The following is a 17817-nucleotide window of genomic DNA, read 5'->3' on the forward strand; positions in this document are numbered from 1 at the left end:
TACTGATAACACAATGCCCACAAAAATCAGAAATCAGGGTTTTAATACACAGCTGACTTCAATTATAATTTGTACAGTTGTGCAGAAAACTGCTGTTCTTTCACAGATATTTACACTGAAGCACCAAAGAAACTGGTGTAGGCTTGCGTATTCAGTACAGAGGTGTGTAAACAGGCAGAATACAACACTGTGGTCGGCAACAGCTATATAAGATGATAAGTGTCTGGTACATTTGTTAGATCAGTTACTGCTACTACACTGGCAGGTTATCAAGCTTTAAGTGGGTCTGAATGTGGTGTTATAGTCAGTGCATGAGTGATGGGACACAGCATCTCTGAGGTAGGGATGAAGTGGGGATTTTCCAATACAAACATTTCGCAAGTGTACCGTGAATATCAGGAATCCAGTAAAACAACAAGTCTCCGACATCACTGCTGCTGGAGAAAGATCCTGCAAGAACAGTACCAATGATTGCTCAAGAGAATCATTCAGCATGACAGAAGTGCAACCCTTCACAAATTGCTGCAGGTTTCAATGCTGGACATCAACGAGTGTCAGTGTGCAAACCATTCAATGAAACATCATCAATATGGGCTTTCAGAGCCAAAGGCACACTCATGTACCCTTGATGACAGCACGACACAAAGTTTTACGCCTCACCTGGGCCTGTCAACACTGACATTGGACTGTTGATGACTGGAGACATGTTGCCTGGTTAAACGAGTCTCATTACAAATTGTATCAAGTGCATGGACGTGTACAGGTCTGGTCAGCAGGGGACTGTTCAAGCTGGTGGAGGCTCTATAATGATGTGTGATAGGTGCAGCTGGTGTGATATGGGACTCCTGATCTATCTAGATATGACTCTGATAGGTGACAAGTATGTAAGCATCCTGACTGATCACCTGCATCCATTCTTGTCCATTGTGCATTCCAACAGACTTGGGCAATTCCAGGAGGGCAATGTACCACCCCACACGTCCAGAATTTCTGTATAGTGACTCCAGGAACACTCTTCTGAGTTTAAAACTTCCGCTGGCCACCAAACGCCCCAGCCATGAACATTTTGAGCATATCTATGATGCCTTGCAATGTGCTGTTCAGAAGAGATCTCCACCCCCTCATACTGTTACGGGTTTATAAACAGCCCTGCAGGATTCATGGTGTCAATTCTCTCCAGCACTAATTCAGACATTATCTGAGTAAGTGCCATGTTGTGTTGTGGCACCTCTGTGTGCTCACTCACATGGGTCCTACATGATATTAGGCAACAGCATCAGGTTTTTGGGTTCTTCAGTGTATATAGTTATGTAAGTATTAAGCTAGAGTACTGAATAAATTGTCCCTTTAAATATACTGCCAAAGGAGCATCTTTCCAACTAGACCTACAACATTAAATGTAGTCTGAGTGAAAAGAGTCAGTTTATAAAAGTTTGGTGACAGTTAATTATTAATGAAGTCCAGGTCTGCCAACAAACATTTTGGAGGAAGACTCTAGAGCAATATGTTGCATGATTTCTCTTGTGCACTGCAGACTGATAAGAGAGTGTGGACAGTCACTGTGTTTGCTAGTTTGGCTTCACCAGATGCTGTGGAAGCTCTGAGGTGACAGACAAGAAGGAATGTGTTATATCCTAGCCAGTAATGCCACCCGAGCCCGCTGCCAAAAGGTTGGCAGCATCAAAGTCCGGACGCCGTCCGCATAAGCAGCGCCAGTGAGACAGGAAATCACCGCAAGTCTGCGTGTGCCACAGCTGGCTTCTGCTTTCTTAAGCGCTGGAGTCGCGAGCGCTAGGACAGTTCTGTATTCGCCGCTCAGTTGTATACTCGCCACCGAATTGTGTACTTGTTAGTCAGTTGTGTGTTCATCGCAGCAGAGTTGTTGTTTGTCGTCAGCCGACGCTGACCTAGCCGCTCCGACTCGAACTAGACAGATCTCTGTAGACACGGAGTTCACTACTGTTTCTGTATCCTCGTTAATAAAGATAAGTACCAACTTTTATTTAATCAGTGTTTGGGTTTTCATCTTTCTGTTCACTGTTCCAGCGGACCGGTCGGCCCGCTATTAAAAGTGTGGCGGTGACTTCGTAAGCCGTTTCTACAGCGAATTGCTTGTCGCTACGAACGCTGCCACAAAAGAATGTTTCATCTTACTTCAGGTATTATGAGGTAGGCAGGTAAAATTGCACATTCTCACCCCAGATGAATCAATTAGGCTTGACTGACTACCATGTCATCCACTGCTACTGGTGTCATTGGATGTGGTATGGAGGGGCATGTGGTCAGTATGCTGCACTCCTTGTTGTTGTTAGGAATCAACTGCATGGGAGTCAACGACACTTACCAATCAGCTACAGAGATGGATGTCAATTATAACAATAAATTGTAATTAATTTTGGTTATTCCACATCTGCAACAAATCTCCTTCATGACTGTATTCAGAATGTGATGAATGAGCAAAGTTTCCAGCTAAAGCTAAGTAATGCTGCTTTTCTTTCCCCTATCTACATGTGTCTACTTGTAATTTGACTGAATTTTTATGAACAAATATAAATTGTAACGTGCCAGTAATGCAATGTTGTTCTTTCTTTCTTTGTTCCTTTATTTATTGTTATTTTGGCACTTCAATAGTCATCATCATACAAATAAGCTTTAACACAATGAAGAGCAGTGTACACATTGGGTTTAATACAAAGCTCATCATCATAAACATAAAATTACAGTTGTTTCATGTTAGAAGTTGACCTGCTCTTCCAGTATAAAGACATATAAAAGGTTATACAGTCAAGTTTTTCAGGCAGAGCAATACAGTGACACATGTTGACAAACTACAACTGGTGTTAATGAGACAGTGCCTCCTTTTTATGGGAACTATTGAACAAGATGAACAAATGAATGAAACACATTTTCATTTTTTAACTTACAATAAAAGTGGCTGCAACCATTTGAGAGAAGAACATTACACCCTCTCCATTCTCTCACCATAACAACTGCTGCCACCACCACCAACCACCAACATCAACAGCAACACCACCACCATCAAGATCTACATCTACACTCTGCAGGTCACCTTATAGTGCTTGGTAGGCAACAACAACTACAACAACAAGCACTCTAGAAATGTAGCATTGCACTGCACAGGGACACATTAGAGCCCTTCACACAAAACATCCCAAACACACTTGATTCGCTAGATACTGTAGTAGTGTTAACTTGGAATACTGTACATGGCTGAGATTCAAATAATTTATTTGATATACATAAAAAAATGTTACTTTGGAAGAACTTACTATTTTTTGCACCCAGCATCTTACAGATCATAGAAGATATATGTGAGTCTACACAGAATTTTCTGTTTGGGGAGCAAAATAACTGATGATGGTCAAAGTAGAGAGGATATAAAATGTAGACTGGCAATGGAAAGGAAAGTGTTTCTGAAGAAGAGAAATCTGTTAACATCGATTATAGATTTAAGTGTCAGGAAGTCGTTTCTGAAAGTATTTGTATGGAGTGTAGCCATGTATGGAAGTGAAACACGCACGATAAATAGTTTGGACAAGTAGAGAATAGAAGCTTTTGAAATGTGGTGCTACAGAAGAATGCTGAAGATTAGATGGGTAGATCACATATCTAACGAGGAGGTATTGAATAGAATTGGGGAGAAGGGGAGTTTGTGGCACAACTTGACAAGAAGAAGGGACCAGTTGGGAGGACATGTTCTGAGGCATTAAGGGATCAAAAATTTAGTATTGGAGGGCAGCATGGAGGGTAAAAATCGTAGAGGGAGACCAAGATATGAATACACTAAGGAGATTCAGAAGGATGTAGGTTGCAGTAAGTACTGGGAGATGAAGAAGCTTGCACAGGGTAGAGTAGCATGGAGAGCTGCATCACCAGTCTCAGGACTGTAGACTACAACAACAACAACAACAACAACAACATGCAGAATTGTCAATGAATGTTTTGTTGTTTGTGTTGTTAATAAAGATTTGCATTTGTAGGAGCAGAAGGTACCTCTCTGATCATGTCTCCTTCTGTTATGCACTTTAATAGCTGATGACCAATTATATCACATGTTTTTTAGAATATTTGAGCATATTTATTTGTCATTGTGATTTTGTCCTTCACTTGTAGTTGTATATATGTTTTACTGCACACTTCATTTATTACAGTACAGAAGGAATGATCCATGCCACACATATGTCAGAAAGAATGTAACTCTGCTTAGCAACAGTAATTCTTCTGAAGGTGAAGAAACAATGTTTTGTGAAGATTTCAAATTTACTGACACTTACTACAGCATCGTTGACCAGGTATTGTATAACAAGCCTTTTCATTAGTGCTCGGTAGAAATTTTTCATGGCTCCTGACTCAGCTGTAAGATAAATCTATTTTTATGTGTATAATATATGATTGTGAGATTTCAGTTGTCTGCCAGTGTACACAATTAGTAAATGCATTGATTCATCATGATACTATCATGAACTTAAATTTAACAATTTCAGAAACATATAGCGTCTCCCTAAATGTAATTATTGTGTCACTCAGTCATGACCTTTGATGTTAACAGTCTGTTAATGGTGTCACTGTACAAATACAGTTTTCAGATACTGTTGCAAGGTAATGAATTGCCATTACTGCTGTAGAGGAATAACTGTCTATATAAGACAATCAGTATATAACTTCCTATGATATGATGTTGGACTGTGAGTGCAGTTTCAGCAGCCACAGTACAGAACATGTACATGTGGTGTGTCTAATATATGTCCACTGACAATAAAAGGTCTTCAAGGTAAATAAACCTATTTGTTAGCTGGGCTACTCCTCAGCTACAGCAAAGATAAGAAAAGGACTTTCATCTCTCTAGATACATCATCCATGGGGCTTAGGGATATGAAAAAATTTTATGATTTTCTACAGTGTGGTAGGTACATTAATTCCTCATTGTAGAGATGGTTTAGTGACTGCTCTGCATGTATAAAATACAAAATGCCATCCTCAGATTTGTGGGTCAGGCTTGTTAGAAGACAGTGTACGCTGTTAAAATTTTATTTATTTTTATTTATTTGATTTATTTATTTACATTTATTGTTTATAGATCATCAAGCTGATGTCTTTTGCAAATGTCATACATAAGTAGACTAGATTACTATAGATAGCGCATACAGTAATGGTACATACATTTGTCTCAGTATTCTAAATATATTATGTGTTACAAGAAAGAATGAGTAGATTAGAAATCAGTGAGTGAATATAAGCACTTATTTACTAAGAAGGCTTTTAACTTCTTATGGAACAGCTTTGGTTCACAAGTTTTCAAAGCTTGTGGCAGCTTGTTGAACTATGCCCATTAATATAAGGACTATTGCCAGTTATTTTTAATTTTATCTTCTGCCTGAAGTAGTTCCCCTATTTCTAGTATCACAATTATGTGGGAAAAATATAATAAGTTTATCCAAATACAAGGAATACACTGTTAGTTATTTATGTTGGAGAAAAGTTTCATGACAGGACTCTTTGAGCTTTAGTCCATGCATTAACCTAATGGCTCTTTTCTGTAACACTAATATTCTGTTCAGGTGTAGGTCTACCACACAACCCTACAGTTCAATACCATAATTAAAAAATGGAGAACTGCTCCATAGTAAATAATTTTTAGTGTTTCGATTGGCACTATTTTTGCCAACTGACTCATAAGATACAGGCTACTGCTGATTTTCTCACACACAGAAGTAATGTAGTTTACCAAAGGAGATTTTTGTCCAGGTGGACACCAAGAAATTTAATGTTATCTGTTTCTGCTGATGTAATACCATAAATATTGTTATTTCAGTCTCATGAGAACCAGTTGCTTTAAATGTTAATAGCTGAGGTTTACTGATGTTGGTGTTTAGACTCTGATATAGAAAATAGGTGGTTACTTCCATCATACCCTTAGTTGCAACTGAATGTAATGTAGAATACTTGCTTTAGGCCTACAATAGACTAACAGAAAGCAATCAGATCATTCTGCCATCTGCCAGTTAACAACTATATTAAATTGAGGAGGTACCTTATAAGGTACATATATTGTAATTCAATGCAATGTTCTGGGCAATCACCAACCAAAAATATGTTGATGCATAAGTAGTAATGACTTTTGTAAGGCCACCTGTAAACAGTCATAATATAAAAAATCAATGAAACAGCACTACTGGCAACTGAACAGATTTCAAAAATCAAGAACCTTTACAAGACAATAGTTCACTACCTGCCTGCACCAGTACAAGGGTGTGTGTGGGGGGGGGGGGGGGAGGGGCAAAAGGGGGGGGGGGAAGAGCTGGTCAACTACATCTCCAGTCATCCTGAATTGGGTTTTTCTTAAGAGTTTAAGACAATTGCCATTGAGGCTTCTCTGAAAATGACACAACCTATACTCTTCACTGCGCTTGGTCTATCCGAGCTTGCAACCTGCCTCTAATGACCTCATGACTGATGGGATGTTGAACTGTACTTATTCTTCTTTTCCTCTAATGACTTCATGACTGATGGGATGTTGAACTGTACTTATTCTTCTTTTCCCCAGTGTTCTTCTCTGTGGAAACTATGAGAATGACACTACGATAACTGGAAAGAACACTATTTCAGTTGGTTGGAAATGAACAGTTAGTGATCATTTTAAAAATAATTTATTATCAAACACAATTACACTAATTTCAAATGAAATGACTGGTTTTGATTGGCTACCCTCAGAACATAAAACAGATGCCATGTTTCAACATCACCACTGCAGAAACCACAAACCCCATTGTCAACAGCTTGCTTTCTTTTATCTGAGGTTGACTGATGTTGACAGAAACCAGTGATTTTGTTTTAAATTTGTGTGATTGTGCAGACCAGTGGATTACTTTCATTATGATAAATAACTGAACAGATATGATCCACTGTTGTTTTTACATGGGAACCAGCTGTCATTATCACTACTGAATAGCTCATCAGAGCCAGTAGGTGGCACTGCTATAATCAGCTATCAAGATACTAACAATCAAACCATTTTTAATGAAGATAAATTGTCTAATTCCAAGACAAAAGTGTGTTAAAATGGCAGAGAGATCTAGTCCAGTGCAGCCTTCCCTCCTGACAATCTTATGGGGAAACTGAAAGATAATTTGTTTCTATTGAGGTAATCCACAAAATATGTTCCATTTTCCCCTAAGCCCTCTTGTACACAGGTACACAGTGTAAAAATTGAACATTTTGTGTTATTATTCAAAAGTTTCTTTGCTAACTCTGAGAGTTGTGAAAGTCTGGAATCTCTAATGGTATTTGGGAATTCTTGACACAATATCATTATTATCGTTGATGACGACATATCCTCGGAGCTAGAATTCTAGAGACTTTGGCAGTTTTTAATTTGAACTGCTTCACATAGCCTAGGTGTGATTGCTTTATCAATGGTCAGTCTGATGGGGTGACTACAATGAGAGCATTGCCCACAGGAGACAAACTTCTGGGTCTGAGTCCCAGTTCACACACTGTTTTAATCTTGTAGGAAGTTTTAAAAATGCTAACACTCTGCTGTAGTGTGAAAGATTCAGTCTGGATGCAATGAGATCAGTTGTTTGCTGAATCACACGTGAAGTATGGCAGCTGTCTTCCACTCCAGACATAAAAATCTGCCTATAAAGAGTCCACTTTGGCTTTAAAAGCATCTTGGAAAATAATTAATGCTTTGCATAAGTGACTAATACTTACTGTGTTTCACATATGAATTTAAACATGATAATATTTACTCACTTTGTGTCTTATATGTCCACCTGCTTTGCTGGGTGGTAACATGCTTGCCTCCCATGCAGTGGGCCCGGGTTTGATTTCTGGCCAGGTTGGAGATTTTCTCCCCTCCTGGACTGAGTGTTTTGTTGTCCTCATCATCACTTCATCTTCATCACCACTGCTCAAGTCACCCAATGTGGCATAAACTGAAATGAGACTTGCACTTGGTGGCTGAACATCCCCGAATGGGGCCTCCCGGCCAACGATGCCATATGCTCATTTCATTTCATTTGTGTCTTATATGAGTTCATGCAAGAAAATCTAATTCCCACAGAATTTTGTATAAGAGCAGGAGAATAATTTTATTGCAGTGAGTGTCTGTGTCATATAACAGTGTGTCATTTTCTTGTAATTCAGAAGACATGTATTTTCTACATTAACACATCTCTCCATGACTCAATATCTGAGGCCTGTGTACCACAGTATGTAGTGTTAATTGAAATCACTAAACAAGGTCAATGTTCAAAACCTGTCCTCCTAAAGGAGCACATAGTGACAGGGATAATGAAAGCACAATGTGCTTGACAGATACGAGATCTCTAAGTGCTTTTGTATATTGGAAGAAGGTCTCTGGTGAACAGTATTGGTTCATTTTTTGTCCTGATGCCATTGTAAGGACATTTGAGATGAACAGCTGTTCCTAGGTAGGCATCTATAATAGTTGATTGCATGACCAAGACAAGGTTAACAATAATTATCATCAGGTACTAGAACTGAGAGTGCTCCGCTACATCTAGTACACAGGGTGCTGACTGGTCAGCCCTAGTGGCGTCAGCATGTGCCTTTCAGGAACCTGGTGCAGTGCTGTGGTGCTTGATGTGGCTGGCACCCAGTGATTAAGCTGCAGTGCAGGCTCAACTGGTGCCCAATGATTAAGCTGCAGCATGGGCAAGCTGATATCCAGCACTGAAGCTGCAGCATGGGAGCTGCTAGTGCTTGGTGATGAAGCTGCAGCATGTGTACACCTGGCAATGAAGCTGTGATATTGGCAAGGCAGGTGACCGGCACGAGTGGGAGTATCAGTGAAGCCATTGAGCAGTGTCGCCATTGGATGGCTTTGTTGTTTGGTAGGATGCGGCACTCGATCTGTGGCAGTAGCCTGAGATGTGTTGATGGTGATGAGTCAGCGAGGTGAGTGATGAGGTGTGATGAGGTGGTGCAGTGAAGCCAATAAGCTAGCTGCTCAGGACATAATGATTTCAATGGGCTTTAAAGGGGGTGATGGGGCTTTGATTGATGGGCTGTAGGATGGAGCCATTGCAAAATGCAGAGTGGGACCTCTCTGTCTGCTGACAGTTGGGTCACGCCCTATGTAGGCAGGTGGACAGATATGCATGTGGCAGCATATGACTGCGGAAGAAGAATAGGTTTGCGATCACAGCGCTGCTATCAATGTTACTCACATAGTGGATGCAGAAGCTGACATCTGTGGTGGAGAAGAGCCTACGGCCAAGCAGCTAGACTACGCGCAAGACGTGGCTGTAGGGCGAGCAGTTGTAATGGGTAGGCTATATGGCAGGATATAATACTTCAAATAGTGAATATTACTATTGTCATGAAGTGTGTCAAGATTTTCTCAGAAGAACTACATGATATTTTGTAAACAAAGGTGGAATGTGTGCTGAAGATCATGGAGGAAATTTTTGAAACTTTAATTTTATTTGTTGTAAATTATTTGTGTTTTAATGTATTAATAAATTTTTTCGTAAGTTGTTTGCGTCAATGAATTTTTTTTTTCGTAAGTTATTTGCTTATGTGGTCGTTTTCGTAAGGTTTAATTCATGCTGATGCACGAATTAAACCTCACGAAAACGACCGCACACGCAAATAACTTACGAAAAAAAAAAATTCATTGACGCAAACAACTTACGAAAAAAATTAATGATGTATCCACTGAATATTGTGTTTATATAAGGCAATGATTTGAAATTTCGTAAGCTACGATTTCCTGAAATATTTATCATTCTTCCAGAAGCATTATTGGTATGCATATGTCCAACTAGTATTATCTTCTTTTCTCTTCTGAATTACTTGTTGGCGAACAAACCAAGTATCTCTAATTTATTGCTCTGATGCCCTTAACTCTAACATTTACCCTTTCATTAACAGTTTTTCTGTTGACAACACATCAAATATTAAAGGAGAAAAGTTATATGTTATATAATTCTAAGAAACTGTTAGACATCTCCTATGACAGATGAGTACCGTACTGCTATTTTTAAGCTCACCAGACAAAGTATTGTCCCGTCCTTAAAAGAAAGCACTGGTTGATTTGGAGTGCTGTAGTTGGACATGGTTGTGAAATGGTGTGTATGTGTGAGTCGGTTGTGTGGAATCAGAGGAGTAACATGGATCGATGTAAGAGAGTTTATAGACTGGCAGAAAAGAGCTGTCGTGATTGGATTTGTCCATGACCACACTGTGAATGAAACTGCCAGTTTGTTGACGTACCAACGTAGACTGCCCAAACAGTCCACGAGGAATGGTGTATCATTTGCAACCATGAAATATGGTGCAGAAACAGTGGTCGTGCGAGGACTCCAACTGATAGGGATTGGGCAGCAAACATACTTTCCTGGTTTGTCAGAATCTCAGGTGCCATATCCTGGCTCGACGGGCCTGCCAAATCATCCGATCATAATTCCATAGAAAATGTCTGGGACTATTTGGCCCAATGGGTGAAACATAATCACCAACGTCCACGTTCTGCGGTATAAAATAATCAAAGAGTAGCTTCAGCGTGTTATAAGCTCACGGGATGGAAGAACTGTTAAGCTTTTACAGATAGCGCAGCGGTCGAGCCACATGCTCGACTGAACACGCACTGCCTCTACGTAAGCGTCCACAGCTCGTGGTCTCGCGGTCACGTTCTCGCTTCCCGAGCACGGGGTCCCGGGTTCGATTCCCGGAGGCGTTAGGGATTTTCACCTGCCTCGAGATGACTGGGTGTTTGTGTTGTCCTGCTCATTTGTCATCATTCATGAAAGTGGCGAGACTGGGCTGCGAAAAGGTTGGGAATTTGTACGGGCGCTGATTACCGCGCAGTTGAGCGCCCCACAAGCCAAACATCATCATCATCTACGGAAGAAGCGAGCAGTGAGACATTAATGTTTCAAGTGGACACTGTACATAAACATGGGAAAAAGTAAGGGCGTGACAGAGTGGCAGGAAGTGAGAATCGTGTTGGGCTGTGCCCATAGTCATACGATTTGTGAAGTTGCTGGATCTGTTGGTGATTCACGGTGGACTGTTCAAGGTGTCTACAAACATTGGAGTAACATATGAAACACTCAGAACTGTCGCCGGGAAATGATCCTGACCGAGAGGGAGTGGAGACGCGTTTCACGGCTTGTGAATCAAAATCATTTCCAAATCAGACATGAACTGCAGCAGGAAGTGAATGAAGGTCCACCCCAATCTGCTAGCAAGAGAGCACTGCGTCGGGAACTGCATGCTACGAACATTTGGAATCGGTCCTCTCGCAAGAGACTACTGCTCACGCAGACACATAAAGCTGCGTGTCTTCGGTGGAGTAGAAATCGTTGAACGTTGACAATAAATGGCGGAACGTGGTCGGACAAATCACGTTTCTGCCTACATTCAAATGACGCACATCGTCGAGTGCACCGAAGGCCAAATGAAGCATTTCATCCTGAAGGTGTGCAAGAGCAGGAGGTCTGTGATGTTTAGAGGGTGTTTTTTTTTATCATGAACAGGGCCCACTCACTGAGGCGACCGCTAACATGAACCAGCTTGAAGCTTCCTGGCAGATTAAAACTGTGTGCCAGACCGAGACTCAAACTCGGGACCTTTGCCTTTCGCGGGCAAGTATTCTACCATCTGAGCTACCCAAGCACGACTCACGCCCCGTCCTCATAGCTTTACTTCCGCCAGTACCTCGTCTCCTACTTCCCAAATTTCACAGAAACTCTCCTGCGAACCTTGCAGAACTAGCACTCCTGGAAGAAGGCAAAGGTCCCGAGTTCGAGTCTCGGTCCGGCACACAGTTTTAATCTGCCAGGAAGTTTCATATCAGTGCACACTCCGCTGCAGAGTGAAAATCTCATTCATGAAACAGCTTGTTTATTTAAACATTCTGAAAGATCAGGAGTTGTCTTTCAGTCAACATCTACATGATGATGCTATTGATGCCCTTATTTTTCAAGACGCCAACAGCAAAGTTCATCCGACTGGAAGAATATGTGACTGGTTTTCTGAATGATCCCCCATCCTGTTTCACCTCGATTGGCCTGCAAAATCACCTGACTTGAGCACCGCGGGAAAACTGTGGGACATATTGCAACGTCAGGTAAAACGGCATCAGCATTCGTACAGTATGATGGAACTGTGCGATAAAAGCATCAGCGTGTGGGCTTAACCTGGATGCGATGTGCCTCTGCAACTTTCTAGACTCACTTTCTAACCGAATTCAGGCGGTTATGCAGGGGCGGAATTACACGGTATTAAATGATGCTTGTAATGACTTATCTAGCGGCGACCAATTTATTATCCAGTGAGCTTAGTATACTTGCCGAAACTTGTTGATCCTCCTTCTCTCTGTACACTCGTTCGACCTATACTTGAGTATTGCTCATCAGTGTGGGATCCGTACCAGGTCGGGTTGACGGAGGAGATAGAGAAGATCCAAAGAAGAGCGGCGCGTTTCGTCACTGGGTTATTTGGTAACCGTGATAGCGTTACGGAGATGTTTAATAAACTCAAGTGGCAGACTCTGCAAGAGAGGCGCTCTGCATCGCGGTGTAGCTTGCTCGCCAGGTTTCGAGAGGGTGCGTTTCTGGATGAGGTATCGAATATATTGCTTCCCCCCTACTTATACTTCCCGAGGAGATCACAAATGTAAAATTAGAGAGATTAGAGCGCGCACGGAGGCTTTCAGACAGTCGTTCTCCCCGCGAACCATACGCGACTGGAACAGGAAAGGGAGGTAATGACAGTGGCACGTAAAGTGCCCTCCGCCACACACCGTTGGGTGGCTTGCGGAGTATCAATGTAGATGTAGATGTAGATGTGTATTGTGCCCATTATCAAAGCTAGTGGCGATGTTTCATGCATTTGCGTGATGTCTTCCACGAGTAACTAATTTTTGTCTGGCGTGCTTATTTTTTAATTTATATCTACATCACTACATTCGCAATATTACACTACTGGCCATTAAAATTGCTACACCACGTAGATGACGTGTTACAGACGCGAAATTTAACCGACAGGAAGAAGATGCTGTGATATGCAAATGATTAGCTTTTAAGAGCATTCACACAAGGTTGGCGCCGGTGGCGACACCTACAACGTGCTGCCATGAGGAAAGTTTCCAACCGATTTCTCATACACAAACAGCAGTTGACCGACGTTGCCTGGTGAAACGTTGTTGTGATGCCTCGTGTAAAGAGGAGAAATGCGTGCCATCACGTTTCCGACTTTGATAAAGGTCGGATTGTAGCCTACCGCGATTGCGGTTTATCGTATCGCGACATTGCTGCTCGCGTTGGTCGAGATCCAATGACTGTTAGCAGAATATGGAATCGGTGGGTTCAGGAGGGTAGTACGGAACGCCGTGCTGGATCCCAACGGCCTCGGATCACTAGCAGTCGAGATGACAGGCGTCTTATCCGCATGGCTGTAACGGATCGTGCAGCCACGTCTCGATCCCTGAGTCAACAGATGGGACGTTTGCAAGACAACAACCATCTGCACGAACAGTTCGACGTCGTTTGCAGCAGCATTGACTATCAGCGCGGAGACCATGGCTGCGGTTACCCCTGACGTTGCATCACAGATAGGAGCGCCTCCGATGGTGTACTTAACGACGAATCTGGGTGCACGAATGGCAAAACAACATTTTTTCGGGTGAATCCAGGTTCCGTTTACATCATCTTTATGGTCGCATCCGTGTTTGGCGACATCGCGGTGAACGCACTTTGGAAGCGTGTATTCGTCATTGCCATAATGGCGTATCACCCGGCGTGATGGTATGGGGTGCCATTGGTTACACTTCTCGGTCACCTCTTGTTCGCATTGACGGCACTTTGAACTGTGGACGTTTCATTTCAGATGTGTTACGACCCGTGGCTCTACCCTTTACTTGATCCCTGCGAAACCCTACATTTCAGCGGTATAATGCACAACCGCATGTTGCAAGTCCTGTATTGGCCTTTCTAGGTACAGCAAATGTTCGACTGCTGCCCTGGCCAGCACATTCTCCAGACCTCTCACCAATTGAAAATGTCTGGTCAATAGTGGCCGAGTTCGATTCCCGGCGAGGTCAGGGATTTTCTCTGCCTCGTGATTACTGGGTGTTGTGTGATGTCCTTAGGTTAGTTAGGTTTAAGTAATTCTAAGTTCTAGGGGACTGATGACCATAGATGTTAAGTCCCATAGTGCTCAAAGCCATTTGAACCATTTGAACCAATGGTGGCCGAGCAACTGGCTGGTCACAATACGCCAGTCACTACTCTTGATGAACTGTGGTATCGTGTTGAAGCTGCATGGGCAACTGTACCTGTACACGCCATCCAAGCTCTGTTTGACTCAATGCCCAGGCGTATCATGGCCGTTATTACGGCCAGAGGTGGTTGTTCTGGGTACTGATTCTCAGGATCTATGCACCCAATATATTTGTCCAATGAATACCCGTTTATCATGTGCATTTCTTCTTGGTGTAGCAATTATAATGGCCAGTAGAGTAAATACTCAATCGCTGCTAATAATTGTTCTTATTTCTAGTGGCAACTTGTTTGTCAACGGAAAATCCTGGTATCAGTATCTCAGTTGCTGTACTTGATGGGAGTTTTGTTCGGAGGAGTGGCGTGCACATTTTTACTGTGGATAGTGCCGCCAGATCTGGTTCTGATCGGTGGCACGACTGTTCAGATACTCGCCGGTGTGGCTGTCGCTTTTACACCATATTTTGTTCTGCACTGCTTATTGCGCTTCTTGACGGCAGCCGCATGCACCTGTATGTTCACCTCTGGTTACATGATATGTGAGTAAAACATTTCTACAATATGAGGTGACAGTTCGTCTTCAAAGACGGATATATAGAATATTCATGTTTATTGCAGGTACAACAATGATGAAAGGTAAAGGGAAGATTGTGGCTTCATGTTGCTACGAACATCTCTGGTCTGTTGGAGTAATTACTCTTCCGTGCATAGCACACCTGTTCAACGACTGGCGTCACTTCCAGTTAGCTATCTCGTTACCCAGTATGGTCATTCTCTTGTGCGCCAGGTAAGGTAACAGTTCTTATATATATACCGGGTGATCAAAAAGACAGTATAAATTTGAAAACTTAGGCCTAATAAACCAAGGAATAATGTAGATAGAGAGGTAAAAATTGACACACATGCTAGGAATGACACTGGGTTTTATTAGAACAAAAAAAAGTACTGCTAGACGCGTGAAAGATCTCTTGCGTGTGCTCAGCCGCCACTTTCGTCATGCTTCGCCTCCCAGGTCCCCAGACCTCAGTCCGTGCGATTATTGGCTTTGGGGTTACCTGAAGTCGCAAGTGTATCGTGATCGACCGACATCTCTAGGGATGCTGAAAGACAACATCCGACGCCAATGCCTCATCATAACTCCGGACATGCTTTATAGAGCTGTTCACGACATTATTCCTCGACTACAACTATTGTTGAGGAATGATGGTGGACATATTGAGCATTTCCTGTAAAGAACATCATCTTTGCTTTGTCTTACTTTGTTATGCTAATTATTGTTATTCTAATCAGATGAAGTGCCATCTGTCGAACATTTTTTGAACGTTTGTATTTTTTTGGTTCTAATAAAACCCCATGTCATTCCAAGCATGTGTGTCAGTTTGTACCTCTCTATGTACATTATTCCGTGATTTATTCAGTTTTCAAATTTATACTGACTTTTTGAACGCATATATATATATATATATATATATATATATATATATATATATATATATATATATATATATATATATATATATATATAAGAAGTAAATGAATTACAAGTAAAAACTTGCCAAGTAGTGTTGCACAAACCATCAAACCAAAAAGAATAATGAAAACATTCAGGTCCTCTTTCTGTCTGTCAGACAACAGAAATCACTAAGAACTGGACTATATTTCAACTTGCTCCCTTGCGGAAAACCCCAAAGTACCATTTTAATTCTGTCATAATTTACTTCCTTAGTCAATAAAATTGTTCTGGGTTTGTGACAGCATTGTCAACTATAAAATTACGACGTTTCGGCGACAATTGCAAGACGCCTTCCTCAGAGTGTGTTGCTAACTGCTGAATGGGCGCTAGTTTAATTACTTATATACTATTGAGGAATGCTGTCATGGGGTATGAGGGTGAGGTGGAAGGGTATTAGATGTTCTTTTATTGGTCTTTGCACTGCGTCTTGTCATTGGCGGAAATAGCCGTTTTCCAATGGAGTTTCCTTTATTGCTTGCCATTGGTAGAAATCGGCGTACAGGAAATTGAGCGGCGGCAGCGGCATAGCTCTGTTTATTAACTGCCTAGCATCGATTAGGTCGCGTCAGCAGACATTATGGAATCAGTGGAGGCTTCAGTTTGTCATCTACCACAACCAGAGGCAGAGAAGACCCTGTAAGAAACAGTACGAGTCTTGGCTCACGCAAAGCCTCCGAAGCAAAACATCGATAAGGAGTAACGTCTTGCCATTAAGGAGCTAAAGAACAACTCTCAGACGGTCGTAATCCAGGCGAACAAGGGAAATGCCACCGTATTGTTGGACACAGTAGATTATTGACTGTGACAACGGCCGCGGAAGCCTACGTTTATACTTCATTAGTAATAATATAATTTTATATTCACTTTCGGAGCTACGTCATACATTTTTAATGAATAGTTCTCACGTTTTACTCAAAATTTAGAGTTTCTCAGTAGAATTAGATGAAGCATAGCTTCAGTCTTCCAACAAGGTCCCCATATATTTCAATAAATGAATGACAATGCAGGTATCAGGAGTTGTAACCATCAGTTACAGGAGATGGAGTATTAACTACTGGAGAATTATCTCTGTTCATGATGGTATGGACTGTCCATGGTACAGAGTCTCAATAAAGAAGCTCGTAAGAAAACAGCGACTACTGTACAATTGGTGTAAAACAAATCATAGGACAATGGATAGAAGCTAGAGACAAAGCCTCTGGCTTTCAAAAGGGCAGTACTTGAATCACAACGATCGTCGCAACAGAATCTTGTCGGAGAGACTTTACAAAACCAAAAATATTCTGGACAAGTGCGAAGGCAATCAGTGCTACCCAAGTTAGTGTCCGTACACTCACGCATAACGCAGGAGCTGAAACAGAGAGAAGCAAACAAAAGCAGAAACATTTTCAAATGTTCCCTTACAGAGGTTAATCCAGGAGTACTACATCAGCACCATTCCTGCACCATTGCAAAAATGAGAGATATACACTGTGCACTTTTTCTAAATACTGTAATTGTCTCCCACTGGGACGCAAAAATTTGAAATTTGGCTCCAAGCTGCCTACAATCTTCATCTGAAGTGGTGCAAGAGCGAGGCATGTTCAAGAGCGCGGCTTGCTGCTACGTCACCCTCGGGCTTGGCGACAGTTCAAGTAGGAGGGTGTAGTCACATATCAAAAAAAGGCCAGAGTTCAGAAGTTCATATGAAGTGTGAGGTAGGGTAATGATGTCATACTGGTACCAAATTTCACCACAATTCTGCCCAATGAAACTGTGGACATACGTGGGGCGTTTGAAAAGTCCGTGCAAAACTACTTACGTGTTTGGGGTAATCCTTTTTTACTTTTCGACATAGTCTCCTTTTAGACTTATACACTTCGTCCAACACTGTTCTAATTTGTTGATCCCTTCCGAATAATAGCTATTGTCCAAGTCTGCAAAATAGCTATTAGTTGCTGCAATCACCACAACTGCTGAGGTGTGTGCTGGTGCATTGTCATGATGGAAAATGACTTTTTTGCGTTTTTATTGCAGCTCGGTTTTCAAACG

The 17817-nt window shown here is 41.8% G+C and overlaps 1 protein-coding gene across 1 annotated transcript in view; it reads left to right on the forward strand.

The window, feature by feature from the left end:
* The window catches only part of LOC124777365 (organic cation transporter protein-like), a 140971-nt gene that overhangs the window by 83503 nt on the left and 39651 nt on the right, over window positions 1–17817 (forward strand). The window contains exons 3-5 of the mRNA XM_047252742.1: window positions 4173–4313; window positions 14554–14812; window positions 14892–15060. Coding sequence (XP_047108698.1) covers window positions 4173–4313; window positions 14554–14812; window positions 14892–15060 — 569 coding nt within the window. The remainder of the gene's footprint in view (window positions 1–4172; window positions 4314–14553; window positions 14813–14891; window positions 15061–17817) is intronic.

Source organism: Schistocerca piceifrons, chromosome 2 (genome assembly GCF_021461385.2).
Source record: "Schistocerca piceifrons isolate TAMUIC-IGC-003096 chromosome 2, iqSchPice1.1, whole genome shotgun sequence".
Lineage (NCBI taxonomy): Eukaryota > Metazoa > Arthropoda > Insecta > Orthoptera > Acrididae > Schistocerca > Schistocerca piceifrons.